The sequence below is a fragment of the Benincasa hispida genome, chromosome 6, assembly GCF_009727055.1.
Source record: "Benincasa hispida cultivar B227 chromosome 6, ASM972705v1, whole genome shotgun sequence".
Classification (NCBI taxonomy): Eukaryota; Viridiplantae; Streptophyta; class Magnoliopsida; order Cucurbitales; family Cucurbitaceae; genus Benincasa; species Benincasa hispida.
Genome location: NC_052354.1, coordinates 53,312,068 through 53,336,614, shown reverse-complemented (window position 1 = coordinate 53,336,614; position 24,547 = coordinate 53,312,068). Strand labels below are relative to the sequence as shown.

At 32.5% G+C, this 24,547-nt stretch overlaps 2 protein-coding genes and 1 long non-coding RNA gene across 3 annotated transcripts; 1 reads left to right on the top strand and 2 right to left on the bottom strand.

The window, feature by feature from the left end:
• Nucleotides 1–17,628: 17,628 nt before the first annotated feature.
• LOC120079765 lies at nucleotides 17,629–19,096 on the bottom strand. The gene is made up of 2 exons (XR_005482346.1): nucleotides 18,961–19,096; nucleotides 17,629–18,115 (listed from the first exon to the last, which is right to left on the bottom strand). It is a non-coding gene; the product is annotated as an uncharacterized LOC120079765 (long non-coding RNA).
• Nucleotides 17,820–21,482, top strand: LOC120079764 (umecyanin-like). The gene is made up of 2 exons (XM_039034138.1): nucleotides 17,820–18,038; nucleotides 18,897–21,482. The coding sequence occupies exons 1-2, from the start codon at nucleotides 17,852–17,854 to the stop codon at nucleotides 19,208–19,210; spliced, it is 501 nt and encodes a 166-aa protein (XP_038890066.1). The 5' UTR covers nucleotides 17,820–17,851; the 3' UTR covers nucleotides 19,211–21,482.
• A 154-nt stretch (nucleotides 21,483–21,636) lies between these two features.
• On the bottom strand, nucleotides 21,637–24,194 carry LOC120079763. The gene is made up of 4 exons (XM_039034137.1): nucleotides 23,453–24,194; nucleotides 23,247–23,361; nucleotides 23,018–23,132; nucleotides 21,637–22,843 (listed from the first exon to the last, which is right to left on the bottom strand). Exons 1-4 carry the CDS (start codon nucleotides 23,551–23,553, stop codon nucleotides 21,903–21,905), a joined length of 1,272 nt encoding a protein of 423 aa, XP_038890065.1. The 5' UTR covers nucleotides 23,554–24,194; the 3' UTR covers nucleotides 21,637–21,902.
• Nucleotides 24,195–24,547: the final 353 nt, after the last annotated feature.

Here is a 24,547-nt window from a genome sequence, read left to right as displayed (position 1 = left end):
ATAAATCATATTTATATTAATTTCCCCAATCAAATAATAATGTATCAAACACATCATATCAATTATATCATATATAATTGAATTAATTTAATTATATCATATATAATCAAATTCCCTCTTGTTAATTTGAACTTTTCAAACTAACCCAAAAACTGATTCTCAACCTGAATCCATTGAGTTACTAAGGGAACTTTATGGACCTGTAGCTTGAAGCTCCAATGATACGTGAATAACTAACTAAACTCTTTAATCATATTATCCACTATCTGTTAACTATCGAGCATTGCAGTAAAGACTAACAATTGCACTCTTCGCACTACAGATATATTTTTGTGTCCATTGGATATAACCAATCAACAGCGAGATGACCCTTCACAAATCGCTCCTAAGTAGAACTGGGCCAAATTACCGTTTTCCTTTGTAGTTACATCTAACTCCTTAAGTACCACTGATTCCTCTAATGAACAATAGATATAGTCCTAATATGACTAAACCCTTCTCAGGCTAAGAGAAGGTGTGACATCACATTGTTCAAGCCCCAGAATCAGTCTTTAAGGGAGCAATGTATCTACTTACCCCAACTTCGGAGAATGAGTGAATTCCATCTTGTGTAGCTGAGTTCTTAGCTCCCCAATCAGATGAATCCCTAAAATGGTAAGCTTGTTGAGTCGGCGATCTGGCCACTCTCACCCATGAAAATCAAATGACTACCCTCATAGGCAGGAATTCACAACTCACTCAGGTTTAAGGTCATGTTACCTATGGTCATCCTGGTGAAATGAAAGTCTCAATTATGAATGACGTTATATAATGAGGCTAATCATTTCATGGTTTGGTCTTATACAAACTCCTTTATATAGAATACCCCGTTCACATGTCTAATAGATGAATGATCAGTATCAGATCATTTGTAGCACTTTACAACATTTGTAACATCTACAAAGTAGGCCACACTCGTAATGTCACTAGGATAAGGTATCCCTCCTTATCCATATACTACAGACCATTTAGGTTATCACTTAAACCACGATCTACTTGTATGCCTCCACAGACATGTTTAAGTTACAACGATAATCATGGATCTTTGTTTATTGGATGGAAGAGATTATGCATAAACAATAAATTACAAGTATGCTTCTTTATCTAAACCCAAAGGATCGAGAATACAATACCTTTAAAAAACTTCTTCTTCTAATATTCCCTCGATCAATCAACAACACCTCCAAAGAAGAACTCGAATGCAACGAACAGAATAACCAACGGCACAAACTAAAGAATCCTCGATCACTATTGAGTGCAACTCGATCCTCGAGTCTCGAACGGAATAAGAACGCCACCGCAAGAGTTACCTTGGTACTCTTAGTGTGAAAATCCAGAAGTTATGGGCTTTGTATGACTTTGGATAGAGGAATGAATGAGGTAAATGATCAAGTAAATGATCGAGTATGCGACAAAGGAAGGAAGTCTATCGTATAGACTTGATACTCAATCGTGTAGAAGAAGAAGTCTATCGTATAGACTTCCTACTCGATCGTATAGCAACGAGTAGCTATCATATAATAAACTCGATACTTGATCGTTTAGGCTGTGAGAAACTATCGTTTAGTAAAACTCTTTTACTCGATAGCTTTTCCTTTTGTGAAAACAATATATTAAATGAATCATCTGATTTGGAAAACCATTTTTCTTTTTATCTCACAGTTACCATAAACCGTGCATAACCTCCTACTCAAGTCAGTTATTGAAGAAAAAGAATAATTAATTATCATATAATTAATATATTATAAATAAATATAATAACTAACTTATCATATTATATTTATAACCAATAGTTTCAATATTGCATCATATGCAACATATAAACCATATTTCTTTTTCTTTTTTATGGCATTTAATATAAATCACATTCATATTAATTCCTCCAATTAATAATGTATCAAATGCATCATATCAATTATATCACATATAATTGAATCAATTTAATCATATCATATATAATCAAATTTCCTCTTGTTAATTTGAACACTTCAAACTAACCCAAAATCTAATTCTCAATTTGAACTCATTGAGCTACCAAGGGGACTTTATGGACCTGTAGCTTGAAGCTCCAACGGTACGTGAATAATTGACTAAACTCTTTAATCATGAAATCTACCATCTTTTAACTGCCGGGCATTCCACTAAAGACCGATAATTGCACTATTCGTACTACAGATATATTTCTGTGTCTATATAACCAATCAATAGTGCGGTGACTCTTCACAAAATCATTCGTAAGTACAACTGGGCCAATTCTGTAGTTACATTTAATCCATAAGTATCACTGATTCCTCTAATGAATAATAAGTCATAGTCCTACTATGAGTCCTCTCTTCTCGAGAGAGAGTGTGACCACTACGTTCAAGACCCAGAATTAGCCCCCAAAAGAGCAATTTATCTACTTACCCCAACTTTGGGGAAGAAGTGAATTCTGTCTTGTGTAGTTGAGTTCACAGCTCCTCAATCAGATGAATCCCCAAGATGGTAGACTTTTTTAGTCGGCAATCTGGTTATTCTCACCCATGCAAATCAAAGGGCCGCCCTCATTGGCAGAAGTTCCCAACTCACTCAGAATTAAGGTCATGTCACCTATGGTCATCCTAATGAAATGTAAGTCTCAATTATGAACGGCGTTATATAAAGAGACTAATCATTTCATGGTTCAGTTTTATACAAACTCTTTGCATAAGATACCATCGCTTACATGTCTCCACATGAATGGTTAGAATCAGACCATTTGTAGCACTTTACAACACTTGTAACATCTACAAAGCGGGTCATATTCATAGTGTCACAAGGATAAGGTATCCTTCCTTTATCTATATACTACAAACCATTTAGGTTATCATTTGAGGCATGATTCACTTGTATGTCTCCCATACATGCTAAGTTATATAAGATTGAAGGAACTCTTATTCAATAGTACCTACGAGCGGAAGCGGATCTTTCCAATTCATTGTGATAGAATTATCGCATATACATACAAACATACTTTCATAATGCTAAAGAGATCGAGAAATCATACCAGATGAAGATTTATTCTTCATAGCGAATCTAAAGCTCAACCGTTTACCTCAAACAATCACCACTCGGACAAAAGGAAACGGAGAAGACAACACCATTTAGAGCCCTCAGTATTCTTGGAGTGAGAATCCAAAGTGTGGGCTTTGTTGGGATTTGGTAGAGGGAAGGAGGAAGAGAGATCGTACACAATAATCAAGCAAGTGGAAGATGCGATCGTCTATCGCATAGACAAAATGCTTGATCGTTTATGTGAAGTATATGATTGTGTAGGACAAGTAAGTGATCGTCTAAACGATCGAGTAGGAAAAGGGTGAGCAATCGTACAAACAATCGCGTAGGAAAAAACTAAGCAATCGTCTATACGACGGCTTAGTAAATACCAAGAGTTAAATAAGCGATCGTCCAAACGATCGTTTAGATAATACCGCGCGATGGTGTAATAGGTATGCGATTGTTTAGCAATATCGTATATGTAAGCGATTGTGCAGTCACTATCGTATAGGCTCTAATTTTCTAAATGATGATACTATCTTTTCACAATGTCCGTGCACGTTGAGATCAACACACCGTCTGCTATTTATAATGCACTCATCCGTTATTTAGAACAGAAGAGGCGCCTTCCCATTTCCTTTACAACCGTCCAATGAATGTGATCTTATCATATTCATAATATATAAATTAATATCATATATTAATTATAATATTTTTCTATACTAGATATAAATCATATTTATATCCAATTTCTTCCAAATTAATGTATCACATATATAAAGTTAATTATATCATATTTAATTAACTCGTTTAATTATATCATATATAATCGAACTCCCTCTTGTCAATTCGAACATTTCAAATTGACCAAAAAACTGGTTTTCAACTTGTATTCAAGCTACTAAGGGGACCTTATGGACCTATGGCTCGAAGCTCTAATGGTACGTGAATAGCTGACTAAATTCTTTAGTCACGATATCTACCATCCGTCAACTGTCATACACTCCATTAAAGACCGACAGTTGAACTCTTCTTGTCATAGATATATTTCTATATCCATTGGATATAACCAATCATCAGTACGATGACCCTTCACAGATGCTCGTAATTACAGTAGACCAATTTACTGTTTTGCCCCTGTAATTACATCTTCCTCCTTAAGTATCATTGATCCCTCTAATGAACAATACAATATAGTCCTACTATGTGTGAAACCTCTCGGGCCATGAGAAGGTGCATGACGCCACATCGATCATCTCCGGGATCAACCCTTAAGAGAGCAATCTATCTACTTAGCCCTACTTTAGGGAAGGAGTGAACTTCATCTTGTGAAGCTGAGTTCTCAGCTCCCAAATCAGACGAATCCCCAAAATGGTAGTTTTGAGTCGCCGTTCTGGCCACTCGTACCCATGCAAATCAAAGGACCACCCTCAATGGCAGGAGTTCCCAACTCACTCAAGATTGAGGTCATGTTACCTATGGTCATCCTAGTTAAGTGAAGTCTCAATCATGAACGGTGTTATATGACGAGACGTTATACACTTCATGGTCAGGTCTTATACAAACTCTTTGAATAGGACACCCCCGCTCGCATGTCCTCTACACGAATTATTAAGATCAGACCATCTGTGACAAGTCACAACACTTCTGACCATTCCACAAAGTGGTCGCATCCGTAGCATTACCAGGATAAAGTTTTCCTCCTATATCCATATACTACAGACCATTTTAGTTATCACTTAAGACATGATCCACTTGTATGTCACCATATACCTGCTTAACTTACATACAGGTAACAAGGGATATTAAGTTTATTGATTTGTGGTAAAATAAAAAACATCTAAATGTGCAAAGTCAAGTAGTGAAGTAAATATCATTTATATTATACATCACAGGTGTTCGTACAAAGTTGTTTACAAACTATAGGACACGAGGACTTTAGGGCACAAACCCCAACAAAAATAATGTTGGATTTTAGTTTATTGGATTGAGTTAATGCTTATAAAATAACCCTTATTTTATTAATAACAATATGTTTACAAAAGTATTTACAAACTACGAGACTATCAGGAGAATTAGGACACCAATTCCACCAAAAATATAATTATAATATATTTATATAATAATCTTAAATATATATAATATAATATAAAATTAAATAACTAAAAACATAAAATAACTAAAATTATAAAATTGGATAATTGGTAAATTAGTGGAATTTTGAAGTTGAATTCTCACCAACATATATGTAATTTTAAGATCCACCAAATGCCACTATTTTTAGGCAAAATGGCATTTTGGTGAACTTACATGGACACCAAACATCAATAACTATAAGGCACATGGACAACATGAAGGGTGACACATGGTTTTAGAACACTAAGCAATGAGCATATATTTTATTATTATAATATTCATATAATACAACTATTCTAAGCTAATATTACAAAACATTATGATAATAGATGTTCATTTAGATATTTAGTGGCTATCTTCACGTGTCATGCCCCATTTTCAAGAGTATTGTCCATGTGTTTCAACATTGCACATTTATTAGTGTGCATGTTACCCACCTCCTACTTGCTAAATTCCCTATAGTGGCATTTAGTGGGTTTTGGAAGACATACATTTGACAATTCCATGAAAATTAGAGAAAGTGGAGAATTTAGAAAAAAAAATTTCTTATTTTATATTTTTGTTAATTTATATATTATGTTAATTTATTTTAATATTTATTTATTTTATTATTATATTATATTATATTTATTTTAATATTATATTTTATTGGTATCCATGTTCCCGTTATGCTCATTAAGTTCATACCACACACGAGCTTCTTTCATTTCTCCTGCTGAAGGTAGGTCCTAAAAGTATGTCGGTTTTTCTCTCTTTGTTATAATAATAAATTAAATGTTTTTTTTAAATATTCGAAAATTATTTCAAATGGTAAAACTGTTGAAAATATTTACAAGATATAGCAAAATTTTAGAACAATCAATGATAAATGCTGATAGACTTCTATCATTGTCTATCAATATCATTGATAAATACTGATAGAAGTTTATCAGCGTCCTATCAGCGTCTATCATTGATAGTTTTAAAATTTTGCTATATTTTGTAAATATTTTGGTTTATTTTCTATATTTAAAAATAACCCTATTCGATATATATATTAAATTTCTAATATAAATATAATATTTTGTAATAGTGTTACTATGAAAAATATCATAAAATTAGAATTTATAGCATTTAATATTAATTGTAATAATTATCGTTAGTGCTTGATGCCAAAATACACATGGATGCCATAAAAATGTGATCACAGAAAACATTTTTTTTCCCATAAAGCTCATCGTAAATGGATGTACTTGAGGCTCCAAAATTTTAAATCGATATGTTAGAGAAGAAATTTTTCTACATTTCGGATATGCTCCTACAGTAGCAATATCGAGATAAATTTTTTTAAAAAAATATTTTGCACTCATCTGATGTCTTCTCGTGGCTGAATGAAATAACGAGTTATTGATTAAAAAAAAATATGAATCTCAATCAACTAGAACAACAACATTCCCTGAAATGAATATTATAAATTTTAATAATCGTAGATGAAAAATCATGAATCTCGACCAACTAGAACAACAACATTCTCTTAAGTGAATGTTGTGAATTTAAATAATAATCGTGGTTGAGGTCATAATCGTGGTCATGGTTGAGGTCGTAACCGTGGCAAAGGAAGGAATAATTATTATTTTCATGGTGGTCGTTCTAATTATTCAAATTTTAAAAGAACCACACAAAATGATGATCACAAAGGAAAAGCTCTACAAAATAATGAAGGAAATTCTTATCAAAGAGGACCTATGAGCAAAAGAAAGATCTTTCCAAATTCATTGTGACAGAAATACTGTATTCACAAACATACAACAAGTTATGCATCTACAAACAAATTACAACATGCTTTTAACAATTAAATAACAAAGGACAAAAGACTTACCTTTGAAGAACTTTTCTTCTCTTGATCTCTCGCTCTCATCAATAGCAGCAGCTCTCGCTGTCGCTATGCATGCCAAGGCCATCATCCACCATATCTTGTTGTCGGTCACCACCGAACGGTCTTCTACACGAACAAGCAGCAAGGAGGACACCACCACTCAGTAACCTCGGTATTCTCAAAGTGAGAATCTAGGAGGTGTGCGCTCTGTTGGATTTGGTAGAGGGGAGGAGGAATCTACGATCGTTTACAACGACCAAGCAAGTGGGAGAAATTTGGTGTCTATCGTATAGATGGATGCTTGATCGTTTAGAAAAAGGTGCATGATCGTTTAGGTAATCGGGGCTGATCATTTAGACGATCGTTTAGGAAATCTCGCTCTTATGCGCGATCATTTTTTTTAAAAAAAAGCTATACGATCATTTAGGTCTACTACACGTGTACACGATCATTTAGGAAAACTTGAGCTATCGTGTATGCTCTCGTTAGCTAGACGATAGGCAGTGTACTATTCGTGAAGCGATTGTCCGATCTCATTGCAAAACAAAAACTATTTTCATTTTATCCTTCAGTTATGAAAACTGAATGCAACCTCCCACTATCACATACAGTTATGGAGAAAAACTACCAACAATTATCTTATAATTGTTTAATTATAAATAAATATAATCATATTATATTTATAACCTATAGTTTTAATATCACATCATATGCAACATATAAACTATAGTTCTCTTCGCCTTCACTAGATATAAATCATATTTATATCCTTTTCCTCCAATTAATGTATCTCATATATCATGTCAACTATATCATATATAATGGACCCGTTTAATCATATCATATATACTCAAACTCCCTCTTGTCAATTTGAACACTTCAAACTGACCCAAAAACTGATTCTCAACTTGAATCCATTGAGCTACCAAGGGGACCTTCTAGACCTGTAGCTCGAAGCTCCAACGGTATGTGAATAGCCGACTAAACTCTTTAACCACGAGATCCACCATCCATTAACTGCCAGACACTCCATTGAAGACCGACAGCTATACTCTTCTCACTACAAATATATTTCTGTGCCCATCGGATATAATCAATCAACAGTACGATAACTCTTCACAAATGCTCGTAAGTACAACTGGGCCAATTTATCGTTTTGCCCCTATAGTTACATCTAACTCCTTAAGTATCACTGATCCCTCGAATGAACAATACAACATAGTCCTACTATATGTGGACACCTCTTGGGCCAAGAGAAGGTGTATGGCGCCACATCGTTCAAGCCTCGGAATCAGCCCTTAAGAGAGCAATTTATTTACTTACTCCTGCTTCAGGGAAGAAGTGAATTTCATCTTGTGTAGCTGAGTTCCCAACTCCCAAATCATACAAATTCCCAAAGTGGTAGGTTTGAGTCGGCAATCTGGCCACTCGCACCTATGAAAATCAAGGACCGCCCTCAAAGGCAAAAGTTCCCAACTCACTTGCATGTCTCCACATGAATGATCAGGATCAGACCATCTATAGCAAGTCACAATACTTGTAACTCTTCTACAAAGCGGGCCGCATCTGTAGTGTCACAAGGATAAGGTTTCCCTCCTATATCCATATACTACATACCATTTTGGTTATCACTTAAGGCATGATCCACCTGTATGTCTCTACATACATGCTTTAGTTACAATGACAACTAGGAATCTTAGTTTATTGGTTTGTAGTAAAGCAAATAAAATATCCTATGTTCATGGACAACAGTGAAGAAAATATCATAAATTATTACATCACAAGAGTTTATTCAATATAGTATTTACAAACTACAGGACCCAACGAGAGTTTAGGACATCATCCCCAACAGATAAAAGTTCAAAAATTGTTGAAAATAAATGCTTCTGATGTAGACTGACTGGGCATTGGTCACGTGCCTGTTGTACGTCAAAATACTTAGTTGGTCTTTATCAAACATCCCTAAAGGAAAAAGAAAAAAAAATGCGAAAGCAAATTTTACATACCAGGATAATGACATATTTGACCCATCTTATATGACAAATTTGGATGTGATGGGCTTCTTTCAATCATCTGAAGAGAAAATTGGTAGAATTGATGGAACATCAAGTGTTTCTTTTGACTTTGAAAATATCTTGATTCGTCTCCATATTTTTTTTTCTTTTTAGTAGATGTTAACCTTTGTATATTCCAAATGTTGTTTTTCTTATTGTAATTGTTTTCTTTAATGAAGAGACCTTTTTCATATTTTAGGTGACTTAAAAATGAGTAAAGAATATCTATGTCTGGCAGATAGTGCAACTACATATACAATACTTACAAATAGAAAATATTTTTTTAAACTGACAATGCTGGAAGCAAAAGTCAATACAATATCAGGTTCTGTAAACCTGATTGAAGGATTTGGACAAAAAATTATTTTGTCTAGAGGAAGAAAATTTACAATTGATAATGCATTGTTCTTTAATCAATCAAAGAGAAATCTACTTAGTATTAAAAATATATGTTGCAATGATGTTAGTTTTAACAAACATGTAGTGGAAGAAAACAAAATCATTAAGCACTCTAATTCATCAATTTTAGCTCTAAATTAAGCATGTTCATCAAATAATAAGAGAGTTTCATAAATACCTATGTTGATCTTCTTCTTCCTCGAAAATCAGCTGCAACCTTCTCCTCTTCTAGTCATGAACAACCACTAAGGCTTCCTTATTATCCTCTAGGAGCCATATATTGAGTTGTATGACTCAAAATAAGCTGGATTAAAGGGAATTTAGGAGAAAGGTATTGGTTTTTCAACTGGATGAAGAACTCTTCTTCAACCTCAAGATTTCAGCAAAATCAGCAAGTTTGCATGGGATTTTCCAGCTAAATAATTGTGTGTTTTTATGCAGAAGCTTCATACACTTAGATTGTCTAAAAAACACATAGCTTCTAATTCAATTTGAGGTGGAATTTAGTAAATGAAATGTGACTAAAGTGCTTGTTCTCAAGGTGGGAAAATTCCACTTTTGAGAAATTTGAAAAAATTGATTTTTCAATTTTCAGATTTAAATTCATTAATTAAAATATAAAAAAAAATTATTTTTACCAAAAAATAATTCAATTAATTAATTTTTCTAATAAAATTAATAATTAATTAAATAATTTAATTAATTCTATTAATTTAATATCAAATATTAGTTCAAGACTCAGAATCAGCACTTAAGGGAACAACCTCTCTACTATCCCTGAAAGTGGGTATGAGTGAATTTCATCTTGCACCCTATGTCCCCAACTATCTATCCGGTCTCACCCCTGAAATAGGACGCTTATTGAGTTGGCGCTGTTGAGTCAACCCTCACCTATACAAATCTAAGGATAATCTCGAATGAACAGGAGTTTATAGTTAGCTCAGGATTAAGGTTAAGTTACCTAGATCATCGCTTTGACATAGGTAGTCTTAAACAGTAAACATCGTTATAAAGTAAGAGTGACTTATTTCTTGGTCCGATCTTATGCAAACTCATTGCACAGGACGCCCCCACTCCTCATGTCACCACATGAACGAATTAGGATCACTTCATTTGTAGCACTTTACAACATATTATAATAACTACATAGTGGACCACATCCGATAATGTTACCATTATAAGACACCCAACCTTATTCATATATTATAGATCATTTTGACTATTTACTCGAACTTGATTCACTCTTATGTCTCCAACAAAAGTTCAAGTACTCATGTAATAGTCATAAATTTTTTAGTTTATTAGACTTATTTCTAAAACGAAATAAGCAATTCATATATTCAATAACTACTTTATTGAATCAAACTATAACAACTTTATTGATTTACAGAGTAAGTTTATTGTTTACAAACCAAAAGTTTTAGAACATAAACCCATCAAATAGTTATCATAATGAAACTGAAAGAAAGAATAATATGGAGTATCTTTATATCATATCTACTGTCTCATATGAAAAACGTATATTGGAAGAGTTGTCTGGTTCATCTTCTAGATTATATCATACTCATATACGCGTAATTGAAACATATGCAACAATGAACCTGAAGTTCATGAATCCAAACATATTTACAATTTGGCATGACCGATCAGGTCATCAAGGATCTATAATGATGAGAAGAAGTATTGAAAATTCAAATGGACATCCATTGAAGAGCTAGGAGATTCTTCAATCTAATAAATTATCATGTGATGCTTGCTTTCAAGGAAAATTAATAATTCGACCATCACCATGAAGGAACCGGTTAAGGTTCTTGAGTGGAAATGGGATCGGACCCAAATCCCAAAATCTTATAGGTTCACAAATTTACAGAAAAATACAAAATACTATGCATTTGGAAATAAATTTTTACAACATGCTATAAAACAATTAAGAAAAGAGAAAAGAGAATAGGGAGATAGAAAACCAACTCTTGAAGAACTGTTCTTCACGTTTTTCCTCTCTGGAGGAAAAAAAACCAAAAACTCAAAACCCTAATTTAACCCAAATGACCCCCACCAATTGGTTTCCTATGTATTCTATGGGATGAAAATTCAGGAGTTTTGTGGGCTTTGTCTTTTTGGAAGAAGAGGGGAATTAAGAGAGAGGAGAAGATAGATTGGGAGGCTGAAACAAATTACAGAACTCTTCTATAAAAAACATCTATGTGAAAACAAATGAAGAAGAAAAAAAATCTCTCAACCACCCACACAATACGTGGGTTAAGAGAGAATAGTGGAAGGAGGTTATTTCCTTCCCTTAATTTCAAATATTAAAACTAAAAAAAAATTAATTTCAATTTATATATATATAATAACCAACTTATTATATGTATTTATATATGCATATAACTATATATCATATCATATTTAACATATAATCTATGGTTTAATATTGTATTACATACAATATAACCTATAATATTAATGCTACTAAATATCAAATAAAACATCTCATATTTTATTAAATAAATAAAGCGTTGTACAATAAATTACAAATTACATAACCCTACGAGATTTAGGGTATCAACCCCAACACACCAGCCAAAGTAGGAATTGAATTCACTGCATTTTCAAAACAAATTAATGGTTATATATGTGGGCCTATTAACCCATCAAGTAGACCATTTAGATATTTTATGGTATTAATAGATGCATCCAACAGATGGTCACATGTGTGTTTATTATCAAGTCGAAATCTTGTATTTGCAAGATTATTTGCTCAAATAATTAAGTTAAGAGCAAAATTTCTTAATTATACAATTAAGACCATTCATCTTGACGATGTTGGTGAATTTGTATCCCAAGCTTTAGATAATTATTATATGTCAATTGGGATAAGTGTTGAACATCCTATAGCTCATGTTCATACACAAATGGTTTTGCATAATCATTCACAAAATATTTGCAATTAATTGCAAGACCATTGCTTATGAGAGCTAAGTTTTCTTCATCTATATGAGGACGTGCTATTTTGCATGCAGCATCACTTGTACACATTAGGCCAATAGTTTATCATAAGTACTCGTCATTATAATTAGCTTATAACCATGAGCCAAATATTGCCCATATGAGTATTTTTTGATGTGTTGTATATGTTCCAATTGCATCACCACAACATACTAAGATGGGTCCTCAAAGGAGGAGGAGGTTAGGAATATTTATTAGATATGATTCCCCATCAATTATTAAATATCTTGAACCTCTAATGAGTAATACATTTACTGCACGATTTGCTGATTGTCATTTAATTAGACAAATTTTTCAATACTAAGGGGAGGAATTAAGAAGTTAGAAAAATAAATTACATGGAATGCATCGTTATTGTCCTATTTAGATCCTCGTATATGTGAACTTGAAGTTCAGAAGATAATTTATTTGCAAAATATAGCAAATTAGTTACCAAATGCATTTATAAATGCAAATAAAGTAACTAAATCACATATACCAGCTGCAAATATTCCATCAAAAATTGATATCCTAATACAGAAAATTGTCACTAATGAGTCTGCAACACACCAGAAGTATGGTAGACCAGTGGGTTTCAAAGATAAAAATCCTCGAATAATAAAAATAATAAATAGTAAAAAAAACAACTTGGTTGGTTAAGAAGGTACATCCATTAAACATTCCAATGGAAGTTTGTTCATTAGATGTGAAGAAAGATATATTTCGATCTCGAGATGATAATGAAAAACTTTTGGTTCTGAAGTATCATATCTTAGTGCAATTGGTGCACTTATATATCTTGCTAATAATATAAGACCAGATATTGCATTTTCAGTGAATTTATTAGCAAGATATAGTTCTTCTCCAACAAAAAGGCATTGGAACAGAATTAAGTATATTGTTATCTCCAATGAACAATTGGTATGAGTTTGTTTTATTCAAATAAATCAAAATTTGATCTAGTTGGTTATGTAGATTCTGGATATTTATCTGATCCACACAAAGTTAGATCTCAAATAGGTTATTTATTCACATGTGAAGGAACTGTTATATCGTGACAGTTAGTGAAATAGACTATAATGACTACTTCCTTAAATCATGCTAAAATTTTGGCAATTCACGAGGCTAGCTGAAAATGTGTATGGCTAAGATCAATGACTCAACACATTAATGAAACATATGGCTTGTCTTCTAATAAAAATATTGCAATAATATTATACGAAGACAACACAACATGCATATCTCAAATCAAAAGATGATATATTAAATGAGATAGAAAAAAACATATTTCACCAAATCTTTTCTACACTCATGATCTTCAAGAAAATGTCTACATCACTGTACAACAAATTTGTTTGAAAGATAACCTAACAGACTTATTTACAAAAGCATCACTTGCCACAATCTTTGAAAATTAGTGCATAATATTGAAATGCGGCGATTCAGAGATCTCAAGTGATGTTTCTACGAGGAGGAGTAAATGTACTTTTTAGGAGTATAAATTATATGAAATATGTACCATTTTCCCTTCACTAGGATTTTTTTTCCATTGGGTTTTTTTCCAAATAATATTTTAATGAGACATATTTTATATATAAGGGGCATCTAAGGGGGAGTATTATAAATATTATGATGATAGATGCCCATTATGTGCTCATGCTTAGTGTCCATTGGCCATGTGTCATGCCCCCATTTCTTGAAATGTTATCTATGTGTCTCAACATTACACATTATTAGTATACATGTAATCTACTTCCTACTTGTCAAATTGTCAATAAATAGTGACATTTAGTGGGTTTTGAAAGACACATAGAAGGTAAATTATATGACAATTAGAGAAAGTGGAGAATTTAGATACATTTCTTATTTTATATTTTGCTAATTTATTTTATTTTGTTTATTTATATATTATGTTTAATTTATTTTAATATTATATTTTATTAGTATCTGTGTTCTCGATGTACTCCTCAAGTTTACAACACTAACAAATAATTTTTTTTTCTCTTTCTGGAGAAGGTTGAATTTAAAACATTCATAATAAAAACTTGTCAAAAAGTTAAGGCATGTGTCCTTAACAGAAGTACACTCCACTCGTTGAACTCAAAAAAGTAATTGTTTTAGTTCATACTAATAGCATATCATCTTTAAATATTTTAATAAATTATCATAATATAAAACAAACATCAAAATCATTGTTTTTTTCTTTTTTTTTTCAAATGGCTAAAACAACTCTTAAAATATGGGGTAGTTGTAACTGCACTCTCAAACTTTTAATCATAAAAATTGGGCGACAAAACATTTACAAGTGTTAAAATTGACCCCTCAAACTTATAATAATCGTAGAAATTAGACCTAAAAATGATAAAAATTGAACTCTTAAACTTATATAAATGCTACAATTTATACAATCATGTTCATTTGAAGTTATAATTTGACCCAATTTTAACATTTATATAACTTTGAGGGTTCAATTTTTAAAATTAAAAATTTAAGGGTATAATTACAGTTATCACCATATTTGAGAGTGATTTATTTTTTATTTTTTTTTACAATTTGCCTTTTTTTTTTTCAAAAGAGAATTATTATTTTTATTATTTTGCTTAAAAAATGATCTCATTCAAAAGTTCATAATTTTGAACATAAAAATAGGTAGTTTAGGCTTCGTTTGTAACCCTTTCGTTTTTTTTTTTTTTTTGGTTTTTGCAAATTAAATCTATTTTCTTCCATATTTCTTATAATAATTTGCATCTTTCTTTAAGTACAATGGTTGAATTCTTAACCAAATTGTAAAATGATAAACAAGTTTTTAAAAATTATTTTTTTTAGTTTTCAAATTTTGGCTTGATTTTTTAAACCATTAGTAAAAATAGATAATAAATGAAAAAATTTGGAGGTGAAAATCGTGTTTATAGACTTAATTTTAAAAAATAAAAACCAAAAATCAAATTGTTATCAAATGGAGCTTTAATTTTTTTAGAACCAAAATACTTGAATTTAAAAATATATAGATAGATCTTGAATTTTTTTTTTTTTTTAAAAAAAAAAAAAAAAAAAAAAAAAAAAAAAAAAAAAAAAACTATTGAAGAATAGTTCAACCTTCTCAAAGTCTACTTTCCATAAGATGTTACCTTTTTTCCACAAAAAACATATTACTCTAGAAAAATAAAAATTTAGTTAAGATTTCAAAGGAAAAAAAAAAGAAAGAAAAAAAGAAAAAGAAAAGAACAAACAAGTTCAAATTTGAATGTTTGAAACTTTGAAGCTGCACTTTTCTCAGCTTAATTGTTAGATTCATTTATTGTTCCAATCTTTGTAAACTCACACATTAATGACATATTGACATCAATAAATATGGCTATAATGAGTTTTTTTCCTCTTTTTTTGGGAGAAGTGAGATTAAATTACATTTTATGACTTTGTCCTCTATCATTCATGTCATTTAACAATATGCTTTTGAATTTTTAAATGTCCATTGATCTCAGTCTTACCAAATTTCTATTGTCATTATGTGATTAATTAAAATTGACATCATCATTACTTTATGATGCACAAAATGTCAATCTTAATCCTCTTTTGAAATTGAAGATTTAAATCTCCAAAGATGATAAATAAGGACTAAGAAATATTATTGAAAGTTTTAAATATTATTTTAGTTAGGTCAAAAATCACTTTTGGCCTCTCATCTTTCATTAAAATAATAATTTAGTACTTGAATTTTTGTTGGTAGCAATTTAGTTATTGCACTTTTAAATTTGTAACAATTTAGTCATTGAACTTTAATAAGTAACAATTTGGTGCTTATACTTTACAATTTGTAACGATTAGTCCTTATCGTGAAAAATATTATTAAGATTTAATGAAATTTCTCACAAGTGTAGATCATTAAATTGATCAAACAACATTTTTTTTTATAAACTATAAAGATTAGGTTGTTACATAAAAAAAATCAACACTTAATTTTAAAGTGGTTTTTCATCATAGAAACTAAATTGTTACAATTTTCAATATATAGGTACTAAATTGTTACTTATTAAAGTTCAGGAACTAAATATTGTTATGAATTGTAAAGATTAATCTTTATAATATACAGATTTGAAAGTATAGAGACTAAATCATTATCAGTTAAAGTTCATCGACTAAATTGTTACTTTACTTAAAGTTTAGGGATCAAAAGTGATTTTTAACTTTTTAATTAAGTTCGCAATATTGACCTCTGAGAAAGAAGGTTTATTTGATGGATAAAAAAAATGTGAATCTTGACAATTTCAAATATAATTCAGTGCATAAGATATCGTGATTTGTAAAAGAAAAAAATAATCTTGTCTAACCTAGGGTTGGTGTTTGAACTTTTGTATTTATTTCATATTGATCCCTAAACTTTCATAAGTTTCATATTTGTATTTGAAATTTTTTAAACAATCATTTTGATCTTTGTTATACTACTTATCTAATGCTAATCTCTAATCTATGTGACTTGAGAGCACACATATAAAATATTAATACACATACTCAAAGTTTGAGTAATGTTATTAGTTTGTTAGAAATAAAACAAAAAACAACTAAGGACCAAAATTATTATTTTATCTTAAATGTTAAGGTCCAAACGAAACATATCTCAACGTTTAACAAACTAAAATAACTTTTAAAAATCTAAAACCAAAATTTTAAAAAAAAAAAAAAAAAAAAAAAATTCAATTCCACAACCAAAAATTATTTCCAATAAAATGTCACCCTATCTTAAATTTTTTTCCAAAATTATCTTAAAGGCACAAATTTTTTTATTCGATAGAACTACATTCAAAAATAGTTCAATCAATTATAAATATATTTATATCTCTAACCATATATTTTCGAATTTTCGGTTAAATATTTTTAAGTCATTTTTTTTAATAATCCGCATTCTTTGGAAAAAAAAAAAGTTTTGTACTAATCTTTTTCTTCTTGGAACTATTAAAATTGTAAAAATTAAATTTGATCATCTAAAATCACTCGCAATGGATTGCCCATGTAAATTTTCTATATAATTTTTTTTTTTTTAAAAAAAAAAAACTCATATTGAGCTTATATTTTCATTTCTTGTTCTTGATTCCTAAATCCCAAAAGAAATTAAAGGCCAAAGGGGGGGAAAGAAAAAAAAAACCTTACTAACAATAAACAGATATGTCCAACATTAAACCCCAAAAAATGGGTGGTTTTGAGCAACTTCCTATTATATGAAGATGCATACATAGTTATCCAAGTTCTTTAATTATTTCCTTTACTAAAAATACTTATGATTTTGTTTTCAGCTTAACTTCATATAAATGCATGCCATGCATAAATAGCAAAAAGTCTCAAGAGAGAATTAGGAAGGAAAGCCAGAAGAAAAATGGGCAGCACAATGAGTTTTGTTTGGTGTATGATTGCTTTAGCATTGGCTGTCATGGCTACAACTGCAACTGCTTCAACCATCCATAAGGTGGGAGATGATCAAGGCTGGAGATTTCCGAAGGACGACCCATCGTTTTACACCAGGTGGGCTGCCAATAAGACCTTCATTGTTGGTGACAAACTTGGTAATAAGCTTTTTAAATCCTTCTCCAATGTCAATGTCTTTTTCGTCTTCGTCTTCCACCTCTCTCGTTGTAGCTTCCTAAGAAGTATTTGTTTACAACTCTTTAGAACTCAAAGGATACAACTATACAACCAATAGAATATATCTTAATCATGTAAAAATTGCCTTTAAACCCCTTCGTGGTAATTGCATTTCTAACTAGAGTTCAACAACTATAAAAGAAAGATCATTCCAAGGATCTAAGAAGCTTGAATTTATGGAATTTGGGATTGGAAAGTCTGAATGGAAACTCCTATGTACTTGGATAGTGCAAAAGGTAAGTTTTATGAGTTAAATTTATACTGGCAAACAAATCCACAAGCACGAAAGTTCAAACCATAACTCTTTGGGAAGTGTTTGGGACGAGTGAAGTTGTCAAGTTTAAAAAGTTGTAAACTCCTGGACCCATATTGTAAAGAGTTTATAAGACATAAAATTTATGTTTTTTAATTGTGGGACTCACGAACTCCTTGGGCCAAATAAGAAGTGAAGAACTAAGAAAGTTACGTGTATTTATACAACTTGTGTTGAATGATCAGACTTCAAATAGTTTCGAAGGAAACTAGAAGTAAGACAGCAGAATGTCATGTTTCAACTGACAGGTGAAACTATTGAGATCAAACAGTATAGAACTAAAGATGAACCTTTTCCAATCACCCTAATGAGCCCTCTCGTGTACAATTTGGCTCAAACTCAACTGGGTTTCCTTTTCTCAACATTATGTTTATGTTCTATCCTAACTGCATAAATGGTCAAGCCTTCACAAGCACATACCTGAGCTACATACGTCAAATATGGTTTTTTGTTCTTTTGTTTACAGAATTCATATGGACTGGCACGCATAATGTGGTCGAGGTAAGAAAGGATGAGTATGGAAACTGTACCGAGGGAGAAACACCACTTCATGAATTGAGCCCTGTGACAATCTCTCTTGGTACTGCTGGCTCCAAATACTTTATCTGTGCTGTCGTACCCCACTGCTCGTTCGGGCAGAAGTTGAGTGTGATTGTCGAATCTGATATATCGACAATGCCACCAGCATCGGCACCAAGCTCTGCTCCCACGTCTCTCCTGGCAAATGCTTTGTATGCAGCTATGCTCACCATAACTAGCATGTTCTTCACTTGTCTGTAAGTAGACTTCAAGATCTCTTGGCTCATCTTCCTTCTACATCAGTTGTAAGTAGTGTACCTTGATTGAGAATATTAAATATATGCATTTTATGTGATGAAACAAATGTGTATAAGAAGTGGGATTCCTGGCTCGTATTATTTTCCAGCCTCTCTGAATTCCGTTCAGTTTCATTTACCATCCTTGGCATAAAAAAATGAACTTTTGTTTGTAAATAAATTCACAGAAGATTTCATATCAGCAAGTTCCCACACATGACATGTTTCTCTGTTCCACTAACCTCCATAATGTTTACATCTTTCTTTGGCTCTGGGTTGGGGAAGCTAAAGAGAATAATTAAGGTAACAATCAATCAGTCAGTGGCAGGAAAGATACATTAACTTAAAAGGAAATTAACATAAGTTTAAATCAGCAAGCTCCCATAAACAAAAAGTTGCAATTATATATGCTTCCCCATGTTTATTTGTGTTGAGTTGAGGAGGGGGGGTATCTTTAACCACATAACTCTTAGAAGCAAAAAGTACCAATTATCTACCATAACATGTTTCCCTCTTCAAATAACCTCCATAACATTTGTTTTATTATTTCCTTGAAGCTATGACGCAAACTTTATGCAGTTTTTTCCATTTTACTAAACCTGTCAAGCATCTAATGCTTAAAGTTCTATAATAAATTTTGCATTGAATCAAGTGATTTGGGAGATCAAGACTAACACAAACATTTATTTAACTAAAACTAAATAAAAAGTTAAATATATGCAGCAATACTCTCATGTTAACCTCGCCCTGATAAATTTACATTACCCCACTTAGAACAAGGATCGAGTCATATGCACTGAAAGATTCAATGAAATCAAGGATAAAGTAATAGAGGATTAATACATGCTAAAGATTCTGAGATATGTTATGCAAATTCACATCCATTTCCCATCAAAGGCAATGTACATTTATAAGAAAAATAACATATGGATAATCTTTGACAGACATCTGTAAGAAAGACAACTTTCCCAGTTCACTGACCTTTCTTTCAGCCTTCTTTTTCTTCCTCCTTTTAAGCCCTTCGAAGGTTAGGTAATTTTGTTTAGTTGAATTTGAACCAAAATATGAGAATTTACCTAATGTAGACATGTTCTACTTAAATACATACAAACATACGTATGTATGTACACCACATATATATGTAAGTTTATATGCATGTATATGTTTCTCAATCACTTATACCAATACCATTTCACTTATGATGCACTATTTAATACAAAATCTCATCATTCAAAAGATTTTTTTATTTCTTTCTATAAAAACTCAGGTAAAGTTCCAGCAGAATCTCACCCCATAAAAGATGCAACTTCAACTCCAGAATAAAGAGAAATCAATGACAAACAGTCGGCAGCTCAGAGTGAGATAAGAGACATCCTCAATGAAAGAAAGCAATTATTTTTATATTCTCTTGTTAGGTACAACCCTAATCCCATGACACAAATAGTTACTCAAAGTATTTGAACTATATGAAGAAACCAAATATAAGTACATGAATCATCAAATTTCAGAAAATGCATCCCAGTTTGAAAGTTGTGATATTAACTCTCAACATAAATTACAAGTTAAGCAATGTAACTGGGAAAAGAATAAATATAGACCTAAGCAAGGCGAGCCTAAGCTCTCTGCTCACAAATATACACATACATGTACATGTATCAGTGTGTGTCTGTGTGTGATATATTGAAATCAGTATTTATAGGATAAATGGAAACTGCAAAAAACAAGGAGACAAATAGTCTAACCTAAGAAAACAAAAAATGATAAGATACAACAAGATATCTGGTTCTGAAGAATTAAAATCAATGATATATTTCCTTTACTTTTTTTTTTTTTTTTTTTCTGACAACTTGTGTGACTGATATGCTTTATGCACACTGCAACTAATTCCATGAGAATGCCACTAGACCTGTGACATTTGGTATCTAAGATATTTCATATCATAGATAAATGGTACTAAAGTTTGAACCCGTAATCACACGAATATCCAAAGTTATCCATATTTTAAATTTATGCATTTTACTAGACTGATTTATGAATAACTATAGAAATTCCTATTTTTCTTCAAATGGAAGCATATGACAATAGAAAAGCCATTCAAGCGATAACTTCCCTACCCTGCTTCCCAAGTTGCAATGCATGGAAATGTCCAGTTTACTTGGGGAAGCTAAGTCAGAATATCACAAAATACCAAAAAAAAAAGTTGAACACCAAAGAATTCAATTAAACTGGCATAATTAATTTACATTGGGTCTCAGTCTCAGAGAAGACAAAGAAAATGATCTTACTCTCAACGAGCATAAACAGCATGGTTTAACACTTCATGAAAAGTAATTCTCATGTAGGACAAAGAAGGTTGTAACAAGATTGAATCCACTTCTGTCTTTGTATTAGTTATGTGCCTCAATTAAAGTAACCGTTCGTAGTTATACTATTCAGATTTCTATTCTAACCATGTTGGTTAAGGGTTCACTCAACTCAATGTATCACCTTACATGTTTGGAGGGCCTGATCTATTATACAGTTCTGCGTAGTTGAGACTCAAATATTATAAAATTTCAGCTAAAGCTACAAAAGGAATAGTTCTCATTGGTGACAATACGACATTATGGGAAACTTTAAGATTTCCGATTTTATATGCCACAACATGGAAAAACTGTCTACAAACCTGACCCTTTAGTTTGACTGTCAAACCAATAAGATGGAACCTCAGGTGGCAAACAAAATGGTTCATCCTCCTCATTGCTACAAAATGGCTCTTTGCGTTTTCTTGTGGAAGATTCTGGATTCTGACCACCACCCTCTGAACTCCACAAATTTGTACAAGAACCGAAGGGATCAGATGCAGTTCTGGTTGGGAAAAAACTGAATTCTTTATTCGCGTAAATGGTTTGATCATGGAATTTGCGCCTCTCATGGGAACTGCTTGGAGCAATGTCTCCAGTTTCAAGAGCCCAAGTTTTCCTAGTGCTCACACATGGCTGGGAAGGTACACCCAACCTTAAAGATAAATCACATTCTGTGTCTGGTAGTTTCTCTTCTCTGGCTGTGATAACTTCTGATGGGAATCTGCTCATAGCATTTCCAGTTTTGCACGAGCGAAGGCTGTGCTCAGCAGGCTCCGCACTTGATATGATTGGTCTACCCAAAAATATAGTCCGTTGATTGGCGTCTGCTGAAAGCTGGGAACCTAAGTCGGATTCTTCATTTTGACAACGAATTCCATAATACAATGGATAAACAGATCCCAAATTAAGTGGGGCGTTGGTCTCAGTCATCGAATAGTTGTTATGAACAACTGGGACATTCTCAATCAAGAAAGCAGGGTTACTTGGAATGGTAGGGTTGTTATGTTGTTTTATTTGGCTACTGCGCTCTGAAGCAAAAAAACTGGAGTTTATAGTCTTGGCTCTTGCAAAGTTCAACTGGTTGCCATGGTGTAATGACGATATCGGCAGGCATCTTTCATCGGTGGCTTTATTCAACGTAGTGGCAAGAGTAGATGTTGGTTCTTGTCCCCTTGGAGTAAGATAAGTCCTCGGGTTGCTATGGCGTTGGCTTCTAGAAGCTCGTACCGGAACACAACCGAGGTTAAGTGCAGCTGAATGCCACAGAGAACAAGCAAAGAAAAACAAAACAGGAATAACTAACAACTTGAGTTCATACAAACAGATGACAAAAAAGGAACCAAACCTAATACATTTCCAATAAAGAAAAACGAAGAGCACAGTTTCACCATTAGATCCAAGAACTTGAAATGCAACTACGTTTTTACCTTCAACACATGGAGGCAAAAGCTCACCGCTCTCACTACTTTCATCTCTTCGAATTATTGTGTTGACAGCATCATTTAAACGGTCCCAAAGCGTCTCAAGATTCATATACTCAACCTAAGCAACCAAACTAAGCAAATTACGAGGATGAAATCCGAAGCTTGAAACACGACAAGATCCGAATTGTGAGCAAAACCCAGAAGAGTAAAGGGCAAAAAAAGAAAAACGTACCTCGGAATTAGCTTTAGAATACATGATTTCTTCAGCTTTCAAAACAACAATCGGCAACTTCTCCTGCCATTCCTTGTTCTTCTTAGTAGCAGGGGTATGATTCTCATTGACAACCCTGATCAAACATATGGTGTGCAAATTCACCAAAATGCACAAAGCAAAACACAAAGTCGAAGAGAATCAACGAAATTAACAAGACCCAGAACCTGAAAATTTGCTGAATAATGGAACCTCTCATGGGTTGGTGCCTATCGCTATGCCAAGCTCTCCGCACGCACTCGTACGGTCTGGGGCCTGGCCGCGGCATCTTCGTTCCCCCGTAGCTAAGCCAGTCAGAAACACAAAAATCCTTGACGAATAGACAAAAAGGAAAAAATCAAGAAAAGATTCGAAACTCTTAGCTCCCAAAAAATCAGTGGTAGTACTGAAGATGGGTTTGGATGATTTGCATTTGCTCTCTCTCTTTTAATCCTCCATTTTCATTCCCCAGTTAGCAATGGGACAGTTCTTGCTGGGTTTTGGAGAAAAGGGAGAGAAAAAGGGTAGCTTTCTTTCTCCATTCCTTGTCTTCTTCAATAATTTAAGATAGTTTACCCCCAATGTTTGATGTTCAATCTAGTTGTTTTTGTGTATAAGGAGTGTCACCTATTGGGGAAAATAGAGTGGAGGGGGTGGGGGTGGGCTTCAAAAAGTGCTTCTGTAAAATCTCCCTGCCACAACATTCAGCAATTGGCACATCAATTACCTTGTGCTATGGGCCACACCACCCCCAGAAACAGCGACCTCCCATCATCTCATACACAAACTTTGAATCTATCTTCTAAATAACCAAACCAAATTTCAAAATCTCAATCCATTTTTCTAACTTCCCATTCAAAAAAATCACTTTTTTCCCTTCTGGGTCTCTCTATTTTCACCCAATTCACAACCTTGGCTTCAAAACAAGTAATGGGTTTTGGTTTTTGAAGAATGAAGAGGAATTTTGTGTTGTGTTGTGTGTTTTGTGAGTGGTGGCAGTGGCTAATGACACAGCCCTGACATTGCATGCCATACCCACTCTCTCATGTCTCATTTCATGTCCCCACTTCGAAAAAGCTACCACAATGAATGACCCTCGAAACCCTTTTTTTTTTCCTTCCATTTTTGTGCATTTCACTCTCATAATGGTTAAAAAAAAATAAAATATATTAAAAAAAATAAGAGAGAAGAATTTATCATATAACAAATTATGATTGAACAATTTAATAGAATGTATAAATATATATGTTACTTTAGGATGCATTTAAGTATTTTTCGTTTTT